At 41.0% G+C, this 11,637-nt stretch overlaps 1 protein-coding gene across 3 annotated transcripts in view; it reads right to left on the bottom strand.

The window, feature by feature from the left end:
* Positions 1-6,986: 6,986 nt before the first annotated feature.
* LOC309621044 (PABIR family member 1-like) overlaps positions 6,987-11,637 on the bottom strand; it is a 66,219-nt gene continuing 61,568 nt past the window's right edge. For all 3 annotated transcript variants that reach the window (XM_082378002.1, XM_082378004.1, XM_082378003.1), the window contains one exon: positions 6,987-7,295. In XM_082378002.1, coding sequence (XP_082234128.1) covers position 7,295 — 1 coding nt within the window. In that variant the 3' untranslated portion in view covers positions 6,987-7,294. The remainder of the gene's footprint in view (positions 7,296-11,637) is intronic.

Here is an 11,637-nt window from a genome sequence, read left to right as displayed (position 1 = left end):
ATACAAACACCAGTTAGAAGATATAATGTAGAGAATAGTCCATTTACAATAGCAAAAAAATTAAATTTAAAAAACCTAGGTTTAAACTTAAAGTCCCAAAACTTTTATAAGGGAAACTAAAACACTCCTTAAAAAAAAGAAAATAAAATAAAACACTCCTGGGAAACACAAAACTAGACCTGAACAAATGGAAAGACATCTGGGATGTGTAGTCTTAACATCATAAAGATTTCCTATCTTTCTAAGTTACGTAAATTTAACATGATCCCAAAAAGAATACCACAAAGTTTTGGTTTTGTTTTTTTTTTTACCTAGACAGGTTGACTCTAGAGTTCATATGAAGAAATAGCATAGCTAGGAAAACTTGAAGAGTGAAGGGAGAAATTTTTCCAGAAATTAAAACTTTTATATAACTCCAATAATTCCAATAATGTGCCATTGGCCTGTGAACAAACCAATGGAAAAGAATTGGAGTACAGAAATAGACCCAAATGTATCCAGGAATTTAGATAAAGGTGTCATCTGCAAACAGTGGAGAAAAAAATATACTGGTCAATAAATGGCATGAAAACTGGATAGCCATCTAGAAAAAAAATTGAAGTTGAATTGATGCATTCCACCAGGATAAACTCCAAATGGATCAAAAATTTAAATGTAAAAAGATGAAACCATCAAGGTGCTAGACAACAGAATGGGAGAATTAATTCCTTTATAATCTTGGAAGGGGTTAATTCTGGATGACTCAGTAACAGTATTTCATATGAAAAGACTAAATTCATAACCAATGTCTCCCCCAGTTTTGTAAAAGGACTGCCCCAAATGAGTTTTCAAAGTAGATCCCCAGAATCATAAACCGGTTGGATTTTTCCCTTTTAGAGATTACTTGATTCAACTCACTTACGTTCTCCTCTTTAATTCAAACCTGCTGCGTTTTGACACGATACAATCAACAAGAACTGGGTGACCGGCAAGTGATCGTACACTGTGTGTCTGCACTGTGTAGATTTGCGGTCCACATCTGAGTGTGTGGTGGCACCTCAAATAGCCTTTGATCCAATTCAGTGCTGAAGTGCCTGGCACACCCCACAAATGCTGTAGGAGCTGGAGAGGCCTGAACTGGTCTTAAACGGTGGGCTGACTCATACACAAAGAGTAGCGGGGTTCACAAGAAAAGGCAAGGATAAATGTGCCACGAGGTGAGGTGAGTTGTTTTGAAACGATTTCCAGGGAGATATTTGAGACTGTGATTGTGTGTGCCGTCATTTCCTGTCTACCATGAAGAAAACTTCTTTTCTGCCATGATTAAAGGGGCTGAACACAGGCTAGTGAGGAAGGAACCAAGCTTGCCAAGGGGCCACTGGCATTACAGAATTTAATCAGGGACATGGTAAAGAAGTTGTCATCGTGAAAATGAATATGATTCATCTTGAAGGCAGCTAGCAGACAGGAAACGCACAGCAAGAGGCATGGCAATAGTTGTAATTATCTGTCACTGTAGGTGTTTCTGCCGCCTCGAAATCGTTAGGCCTGCACAATTCTGCCACTCAAATTCACTTCAGAAGGAGTTATACAAAGTCAGCGTGTAAAGCTTCAGGTTTCTAGTAGGGATTCTGGAAACGAGTGTCTCCTCGACGTTTTCATTCACCGAACAATTAAGTAGAAAGACTATATAGCAGCTGCTGAGGAGACACCTACAGGGTTTCAACATGAACATGGAAACAGAACTCTGAGGTTTCAAAACTTTGCTATTATAAAAGAGATTGAAGATTTCAAGTAGCACCTAAAGCCCTGACATTTTGAGAGAACAGGCCTAAAAGGAACAATTTAAAATAGACCTAAAGGAAATTGCAGGTAGGGGAGTGCTTGGGACCGTGTAGCTACACTAGGAGATTCAAATGGAGGGAGTCTCGCTGTATTATCCCAGCAGCAGAATGTCAAGTTAGTGATTATTTCATTAGGAAAATATTTGCTACACCTGTAATCTTGAAGTGATTAAACAACATACCAGAGCAGAACATTACTCTCCGGGATTAAATACCAAACAAAATAACAAAGAGTTGACCCAGCTATGGGCCACTGGGATGAGACCTTGTCCAGTTACCACGTCAAAGACCCTTGAAGTAAGCCATAGGCAGAGAAAAAGAAGAATCAATTAGGATACTGGACTAAACTCAAGCTGGCTGTTTCCTTTATTTTGTTCATTTAGTTTCTAATTTGCCCCTGTCACTTAGTTAATCTAACTATGTCCAAAAAATTAAAGTGGCACCTACCCTGAGCTATGTCAACTCAGTACCTAATAAAAATGGGGCCCAGTTCAAGGAAGATGATGATGGGGAATGTCCAGCTCACTAAATGCATTTTCCAATTAGCTGGGAGATTGCTTTGTGAATCACTGACTTGATGAACACACAAGCTGGGCAGTTCAGGATGGGGGAAAGCCCTCATTCAATAAAGTGAAAAGAATAAATGAAATGATTTCACGAGGATATAGACAGATTTTAGTGCACCAAGGTAGAGAAAAACAATGCAAAACCTCTCTTGACAAAATGAAGTGTGAACTGTGATGATGTTAAAGGGAAAAAATGTGCTAAACCCTGGGAGGGATGGGTAAATTACTTTTGCACAATCACAAGTCACGGCAGACGAGGTTAGGAATGGATTTATTTGGGGAAATTGAAACGAAAGCTCCCTCTCTCCCCTAATGAACATGTTTTGGAGCTAATCACTGTACTAGGTTACCTGTGTCTTCTACTCTTTGCAGGCTGTTTGTTTGTGGGCTTTTCTTAATAGACTTTGTTATTTAGAGCAGTTTTGGGTTCACAGCAAAATTGAGCAAAAAGTACAGAGACTTCTCATATACCCCTGTCCTAACCCCCAACACGTGCATAGCCTCCTGCACCATCCACATCCCACAGAGGTGCATTTGTTATAATGGAGGAACCTACACTGACACATCATTATCAAGCAAAGTCCAGAGCTTACAATAGGATTCACTCTTGTCGTATGTTCTATGGGTTTGGACAAATGCATAATGCCATGTGTCAACCATTATAGTAGTATCATATAGATAGTATCATATAGAATAGTATCACTGCCCTAAAAATCCTTTTTAACTTAAAAACCTTGTTATGGAAAATGTTAAACATGTACAGAAGCAGAGAGAATAGTATAATGAACCCCTCCCATTTACCCATCACCTGCTTTCAGAAATTACCAACCATGGCCAATCCCAATGAGGTATTTTGCAAAGGCTATGAGAATGGAGCTATAGGCAGACTGGTATTACTTTTGTGGAAAAAGGGTTTCTTCTCAGTTAAGTGAGTGATTGAATTATTTTGGAGTGACCATGTATTAAGCACCAACTGTGCTAGGTACTTTGCAAATGTTATCTAGACCCTCGCTACTCCAAGTGTGGTCGGTAGACCAGCAGCATGGGCATCCCCTGGAGCCCACTGGCAGTGAAGACTCTCCGGCCCCATCTCAGGCCTACGGAATCAGGGTCAGCAGTTTAGCAAGATCCCCCAGGTGATCTGTATGTGACTTGAAAGTTAAGAAGCACCGACTCCCTGGTCCAGGGTAGACACTTAAAATAGCATCCCAACAATCCTGCAACAACTCCTCAAGGCAGATACTATCATGCCCAATTTATAGATGAGATAACTAAAGCTCAGAGATATTATTTGGCCTTTTCAAGGTCTCCACAGCTAAACTTAGATTTGTCCGGCTTCAGAGTTTATGATTTTACCGCTTAGAGCATGCTGCCTCCCACCTAGGGGGCTCACTTCTGGGTTAACTCAGTGGAAAAAGAAAAGGAGATGGTACCAGTCATCCTGGCAGATGATGACGACAGTGACGACGACAGCGATGATGACGGCAACAACAACAGAAAACCAAACAGTTTGCTATTATGCACGCAGTCACTTGCTCCACTGAAAGACTTTTTCACTTTTCAACCAGTTATTATGGAATCGTGTAGACAGCTAAATATTTCAGAGCGGTCAGAGGTCAGGAAAAAAAAAACTGGAGCAATTATCAAAGTTAGTCCCCCTTGACAGTGTCTGTTGACCCAAATATGAACCAAACTGCAAACCATACGCTTTCCCAGAACAGAGAGAAGATGTGCTATAGACTCACATAACTGGTAAATGCATTTTTAAAAATCCGTCAGGCCAGTTTGACATCATATAGGCAGGAAAGGCAGGTTTCACTTTCCAACCAGCTGGGCAGTTTTAGCCTACAGCTCTGCTTATACTGAGAAGGGAGCCTGAAATTGCTGAGCACTGCTGGGCAATGCAGTGGGACCCTTTGTGTTCTGGGTAGCATTTTGAAAGGAATATTACAGGAGAAGGTAGAGAAAAAGCATAATTCTGGGAGCACACCCCAAGTTTAGCAGAAACTCATTAGATCTTAGGAACTTCTCCCTGTAATCCTAGGAGGAGATTAGGCCGTTTCCTACTCTTTCTGCTGCCCTAATGACTCAGGGGATCAGCATGGCTGCTTGCTTTTGCAATGAGCCGATCTGATGATTAATTAGCCTCTAGCAGAAACCTGATGAAGTTCTCAGTTCAAAGCCCCAGGGATCTAGTTCAGGGCAATCTGTCCTCAACAAAAAAAGACTAGGTGAAGAGGCGCACAAACTGGCCTGGTGAGAGGGGGCCGCAGGGCTTATGATTGACTTTCTACTTTACAACCAAATGACCTGGACGCAACCTGCTGTTGTAAAACAGTATTCCTACTGAAGAACAGTAAACCCACTGGCTCAACAAAGCTAATTGTCTACGTGCATGAAATCAAATTCCTAGTGTATCTTCTCTGCCTTGTAAATAGCTATTTGGATCACTTTATCCCACATTCTTTTTTTTTTTTAATCCCACATTCTAATAGATTTCATAACATTTTACGGCCAACCTTGCCCTCATGATAAAAAACATAATGAACAATACTAAGAATTTAGTCAAAAGAGGCCCAAATAAAGCCACCTAAGGTAAAATAGATGACTTATGAAAGTTATTTTAAGAATGTTTTTCTAAACATTGAAGAAGATTTTAAATAGTATTTTAATACTGTATTTGAATATTTTGATCACTATATTTTCCCTCTGAAAATTTCACAAAGACATTTCTAAGATCTGTTTATCTAAATGAGCACCTTTGTCAGGTTAGGAGGGCAGTTATTATTTATCCCTCTTGTGCAGATGAGGAAGCAGAGGCTCTGACAGTTGAAGTTAATTGCCCTCCAGCAAGGAAGGGGCACAGCCAAGACCAGCATCCTGATCGTGAGCCGGCCCTCGCTTCTTTCCACTTACCACAGGCTGAAGAAAAAGATAGCACAAGAGTAGCCACAATACTACCCCCTAAAAAAACTAAAAGGCAGCTGAGAACGTGTCAGGATTATTAAATTAGTTGGAAATACCTTTTCACTTTGGAAATTACAAGTTACACCCATGGGTTATTTGGTGAGGGGGAAGACACTGAGACACGAGTACTGAAGGCCTTTGGGTTGCAAGCTGTGATGTGGACCCAGAGGAATGGCACTTGGGGTGGGGCACAAAGCTAGCTGCATTCTGTCCTTCCTTTCCTCACTGCTCATACTCTCCCCACCTAAGGGGAAGTCAGGAATATTCTGGAAGGCAGGGGCCCCTACTCAGAAACTAGGGAGCTGGGGCACTCTTGTTCCAACTTCAAGAAGAGGGCATTCAGTAGACTGCAGTGTCTCCCGGGCCAAAGTCAGATGCCTTCCCCACTTCTACTTCTGGGGCTGGCTATGGAGGGAACCATTAGTTTGAATTTATTCTAAAGGGCACGTCCTAATGGGTCTGAGTCTGGATCTGTATATGTGCTGCTATCCAGCTGAGGAGAGCACAGCGCTCTTTGTGACGTGAAGAGCGAGTTAAGCTCGTGAAAAGATTTCAAAATAGTCCAGGGGAGAGGAGGTGGGGGAACCCCCATAGCTTCGCTTCTGCTAGCCCCTTCCAGTTTTACCATGACTTTGAGTCATTATTTTCTGATGTTCTTACAACAGGCTATAGGGTGCCCCATAAAGCTCTCTTCCCCACAAGGGAGTCCTGGGGAGTTGGGCTCCAGTTCGGATTATCTAACAGAATGACCCTGGTAGATACCATGTAGATAACACACAATCAGCCCAAGAAATAAATTCCACACATGAACCACATACATTTGAAAGGCCCCAGCTGCTGGGAGCCAGACTAATCTGTAGTTAAGGAAGGGATTTCTGGAATTTTCTGTGAGCCTTCCAGGCTTCCCGCATCTCATCCCTCTCATTACGTAAAAGGAATGGAAAAAGGAGATGTTTGTTTGGGACAGGGCAGTGTGTGATGGGAAAAATCAGCAGGTGAGAGGGCATTTTGTAATATTTAATCTAAAGGTAAGAGTTTTGCTTACTACTGAATAAATTTATGGAAAGAAACAATGTCCTTGGTCTAAATATTTATATCAAATACCTCAACACTCCTAAAATCCTGGAGAACGTTCTGGTTTGCATGTCATAGGGGCTGGCTGGACACTTGGAAGAGATGTCGTAGACAGAATTTGGGCATGGGATGGGAGACTGGGCTGGAGAAGTTACTCCTTCAGGCCTGAAATTCGGTGAAAACTAGAGGTGCCAATCCATTTTCTTACAGAAACTGTACTTTTTAAAGTACAAAGTTATAGAGATGGAGAACAAATTAATGGTTACCAGAGGTTAGGGATGGTGGAGGGGGACGGGGTACGTGTGACTATAAAGGGGCACACCAGAGAGATCTTTGTGGTGACAGAATAGTTTTGTGTCTTGATTGCGGTGGTGGTTCCATGAATCTATACATGTAATAAAATGGCGTAGAACTATACACACACATTGTACCTATGTCAACTTTATGGCCTTTATATGGTACTATAATTATGTGCAATGTAATCATTGGGGGAGACGGAGTGAAGGGGAACTTCCTATGAGTCTATAATTATTTCAAAATAAAAAGTTAAGAAACATCAAGCACAATCCTGCATTTCTTTTAAGTGCCCTACAAAACACTTCATTTACACAATTTTTCTTTTAAGAGAACCCTACCCCACACACCATAACTCCTTCACTCTTGAGGATTAGAACTACAGACTTAGGAACAAACTTTTCCTTTTCCATCTTAATTTCTTCACTGGGGAAAAATGTCAGAGAATGCATCTTCCCTTTTTTAATTTTCATCTACAGGTCTGATGTTTCAGATGGAGCTATTCGGTTGGTAATGCCTTGAGCAGACACAGACGGGGAGTTTCTATGTCTGACTAAGCCAGCTCTTCTCTCTGAAATGGAAAAAAAGCAGAAACATGTTAAATTCCTGTCATGTCTTGCATGTGAATAGAAGCATAAGGGTAGGCAGGAGGGAGGGGACAGGTCAGGAGGGTCTGGGGTCCTGTGGTAAAGCAGAGAGGCTCCTCTCAGCTCCTCTGTGCTTCTGGTGTTGAGAAGCGTAGAGAAATTGCCCCAGGAGGTCAGGCACTTGAAAGGTAAACAGTTCAACTAGCCTCAGAGAGGGGGCCGTTGGAGTCAAATGTAGAAATGTGAACCAGCTTCCTTCCCCACCTCCCCAAGTCCATCAGAAGCGGAGGTGGACAGAGCCTGAGCCCTTCAGTGGGAACAGGTGGTTGTAACGGGCAGGTTATAAAGGGGTTTGGGATGGGAGCACCTGCCACGGGCTGTCAGCTTCCTGACACGCTCTATCTGCCAGAGGCCCCAGCTTGGCCTTCATAGATTCCATGCATCTCTCTGAAACTTCTTCAATCCATCTCATCTGACCCAGAGCACATGACTATAAGCTGTCTCATATTATTCTCTTATTTTGAGTCATAGGGGCCTGGGTTCAAATCCTAGTTCTACTGCTTATTATTTGTGTGATCTTGGGCAAGTTCTCTTAACTTCTCTGCCTCTCAGTTTGCAGATGGGGCAAACGGGGCTAATACCTGACTTACAGGGTTTGTAAAGTGTCTGGCACCTAGTAGGTGCCTAGCAAATGTTAGCCTTCTCTTTGCTCTGCTCATTGTTTTCAGTGTGGACGCCACATTACCCACTAGAATGGAAGCTCCTTGAGAGAGCTTCTTTCTGTTCTTTCTCCCCCTGTACCTAGCATTGGGTTGAGTACACTGTTAATGAGTCCCTATTGGCTAGGCTAAACGGTGCCTTCCCAGCTGCCTCAGTGATACTACTGATGGAGACCCAGAAATGGGCATAAGGGAACATCAACATTTCATTTCTGTTTTGCTTGGTTTTGGGTTTTTTTTCACTTTCTTTTTAAAAAAATTATATTTTTTAATTGAGTTATAGTTGACTTACAGTATTATATTTTTCAGGTGTATCAACATTCCATTTCAAAGATATGAAAGTAACATGCTGAATTCTTTACTTCCCTGATACATTGTTATAGTAAAACTGTCCATGTGATAAGGCCCACCTTTAGTGCAAATATAATTTTAGATGAATATTATGTACCTCAAGTAAAATTAGAGTCAGTATAGCAATACAATCCTACCTCAAGAAACAAGAAAAATCTCAAATAAACAACCTAACCTTACACCTAAAGCAATTAGAGAAAGAAGAACAAAAAAACCCACAAAGTTAGCAGAAGGAAAGAAATCACAAAGATCAGATCAGAAATAAATGAAAAGAAATGAAGGGCTTCCCTGGTGGCGCAGTGGTTAAGAATCCACCTGCCAATGCAGGGGACATGGGTTCGAGCCCTGGTCCTGGAAGATCCCACATGCTACAGAGCAACTAAGTCCATGCACCACAACTACTGAGCCTGCACTCTAGAGCCCGCGAGCCACAACTACTGAGCCTGTGTGCCACAACTACTGAAGCCCGCCTGCCTAGAGCCCATGCTTCGTAACAAGTGAAGCCACCGCAATGAGAAGCCTGCACACCGCAACGAAGAGTAGCTCCCGCTCACTGCAACTAGAGAAAGCCCGCGCACAGCAACAAAGACCCAACACAGCCAAAAATAAATTAATTTTAAAAAATATATTAAAAAAAAAGAAATGAAGGAAATGATAGCAAAGATCAATAAAACTAAAAGCTGGTACTTTGAGAAGATAAAGAAAATTGATTAACCATTAGCCAGACTCATCAAGAAAAAAAGGAATAAGACTCAAATCAATAGAATTAGAAATGAAAAAGGAGAAGTAACAACCGACACTACAGAAATACAAAGGATCATGAGAGATTACTACAAGCAACTCTACGCCAATAAAATGGACAACCTGGAAGAAATGGACAAATTCTTAGAAAAGCACAACCTTCTGAGACTGAACCAGGAAGAAATAGAAAATATAAACAGACCAATCACAAGCACTGAAATTGAAACTGTGATTAAAAATCTTCCAACAAACAAAAGCCCTGGACCAGATGGCTTCACAGGCAAATTCTATCAAACACTTAGAGAAGAGCTAACACCTATCCTTCTCAAACTCTTCCAAAATATAGCAGAGGGAGGAACATTCCCAAACTCATTGTATGAGGCCACCATCACCCTGATACCAAAACCAGACAAAGATGTCACAAAGAAAGAAAACTACAGGCCAATTTCACTGATGAAGATAGATGTAAAAATCCTCAACAAAATACTAGCAAACAGAATCCAACAGCACATTAAAAGGATCGTACACCATGATCAAGTGGAGTTTATCCCAGGAATGCAAGGATACTTCAATATACGCAAATCAATCAATGTGATAAACCATATTAACAAACTGAAGGAGAAAAACCATATGATCATCTCAATAGATGCAGAAAAAGATTTTGACAAAATTCAACACCCATTTATGATAAAAACCCTCCAGAAAGTAGGCATAGAGGGAACTTACCTCAACATAATAAAGGCCATATATGACAAACCCACAGCAAACATCGTTCTCAATGGTGAAAAACTGAAACCATTTCCACTAAGATCAGGAACAAGACAAGGTTGCCCACTCTCACCACTATTATTCAACATAGTTTTGGAAGTTTTAGCCACAGCAATCAGAGAAGAAAAAGAAATAAAAGGAATCCAAATTGGAAAAGAAGAAGTAAAGCTGTCACTGTTTGCAGATGACATGATACTATACATAGAGAATCCTAAAGACTCTACCAGAAAACTACTAGAGCTAATGAATGAATTTGGTAAAGTAGCAGGATACAAAATTAATGCACAGAAATCTCTTGCATTCCTATACGCTAATGATGAAAAATATGAAAGAGAAATTAAGGAAACACTCCCATTTACCATTGCAACAAAAATAATAAAATACCTAGGAATAAACCTACCTAAGGAGACCAAAGATCTGTATGCAGAAAACTATAAGACACTGATGAAAGAAATTAAAGATGATACAAGCAGATGGAGAGATATACCATGTTCTTGGATTGGGAGAATCAACATTGTGAAAATGACTCTACTACCTAAAGCAATCTACAGATTCAATGCAATCCCTATCAAATTACCAATGGCATTTTTCACAGAATTAGAACAAAAAATTTCACAATTTGTATGGAAACACAAAAGACCCCGAATAGCCAAAGCAATCTTGAGGAAGAAAAACGGACCTGGAGGAATCAGGCTCCCTGACTTCAGACTATACTACAAAGCTACAGTAATCAAGGCAGTATGGTACTGGCACAAAAACAGAAATATAGATCAATGGAACAGGATAGAAAGCCCAGAGTTAAACCCACGCACATATGGTCACCTTATCTTTGATAAAGGAGGCAAGAATATATGATGGAGAAAAGATAGCCTCTTCAATAAGTGGTGCTGGGAAAACTGGACAGCTACATGTAAAAGAATGAAATTAGAACACTCCCTAACACCACACACACAAATAAACTCAAAATGGATTAAAGACCTAAATGTAAGGCCAGGGCTTCCCTGGTGGCGCAGTGGTTGAGAATCTGCCTGCCAATGCAGGGGACATGGGTTCGAGCCCTGGTCTGGGAAGATCCCACATGCTGCGGAGCGACTAGGCCCGTGAGCCACAAATGCTGAGCCTGCGCGTCTGGAGCCTGTGCTCCGCAACAAGAGAGTCTGCGATAGTGAGAGGCCCGCGCACCGCAATGAAGAGTGGCCCCCACTTGCTGCAACTAGAGAAAGCCCTCGCACAGAAACGAAGACCCAACACAGCCATAAATAAATAAATAAATAAATAAATAAATAAATTTTAAAAAATGTAAGGCCAGACAGTCTAAACCTCTTAGATGAAAACATACACAGAACACTCTATGGCATAAATCACAGCAAGATCCTTTTTGACCCACCTCCTAGAGAAAGGGAAATAAAAACAAAAATAAACAAATGGGACCTAATGAGACTTAATAGCTTTTGCACAGTAAAGGAAACCATAAACAAGACGAAAAGACAACCCTCACAATGGGAAAAAATATTTGCAAATGAAGCAACTGACAAAGGATTAATCTCCAGAATATACAAGCAGCTCATGCAGATCAATATCAGAAAAACAAACAACCCAATCCAAAAATGGGCAGAAGACCTAAACAGACATTTCTCCAAAGAAGATATACAGATTGCCAACAAACACATGAAAGAATGCTCAACATCACTATTAGAGAAATGCAAATCAAAACTACAAATGAGGTATCACCTCACACCGGTCAGAA

The sequence above is a fragment of the Balaenoptera borealis genome (genome assembly GCF_965194805.1).
Source record: "Balaenoptera borealis genome assembly, chromosome: X".
NCBI classification, from domain to species: Eukaryota; Metazoa; Chordata; class Mammalia; order Artiodactyla; family Balaenopteridae; genus Balaenoptera; species Balaenoptera borealis.
Note: the sequence above shows the minus strand (reverse complement) of the source record. Positions and strands in the feature narration are given on the sequence as shown.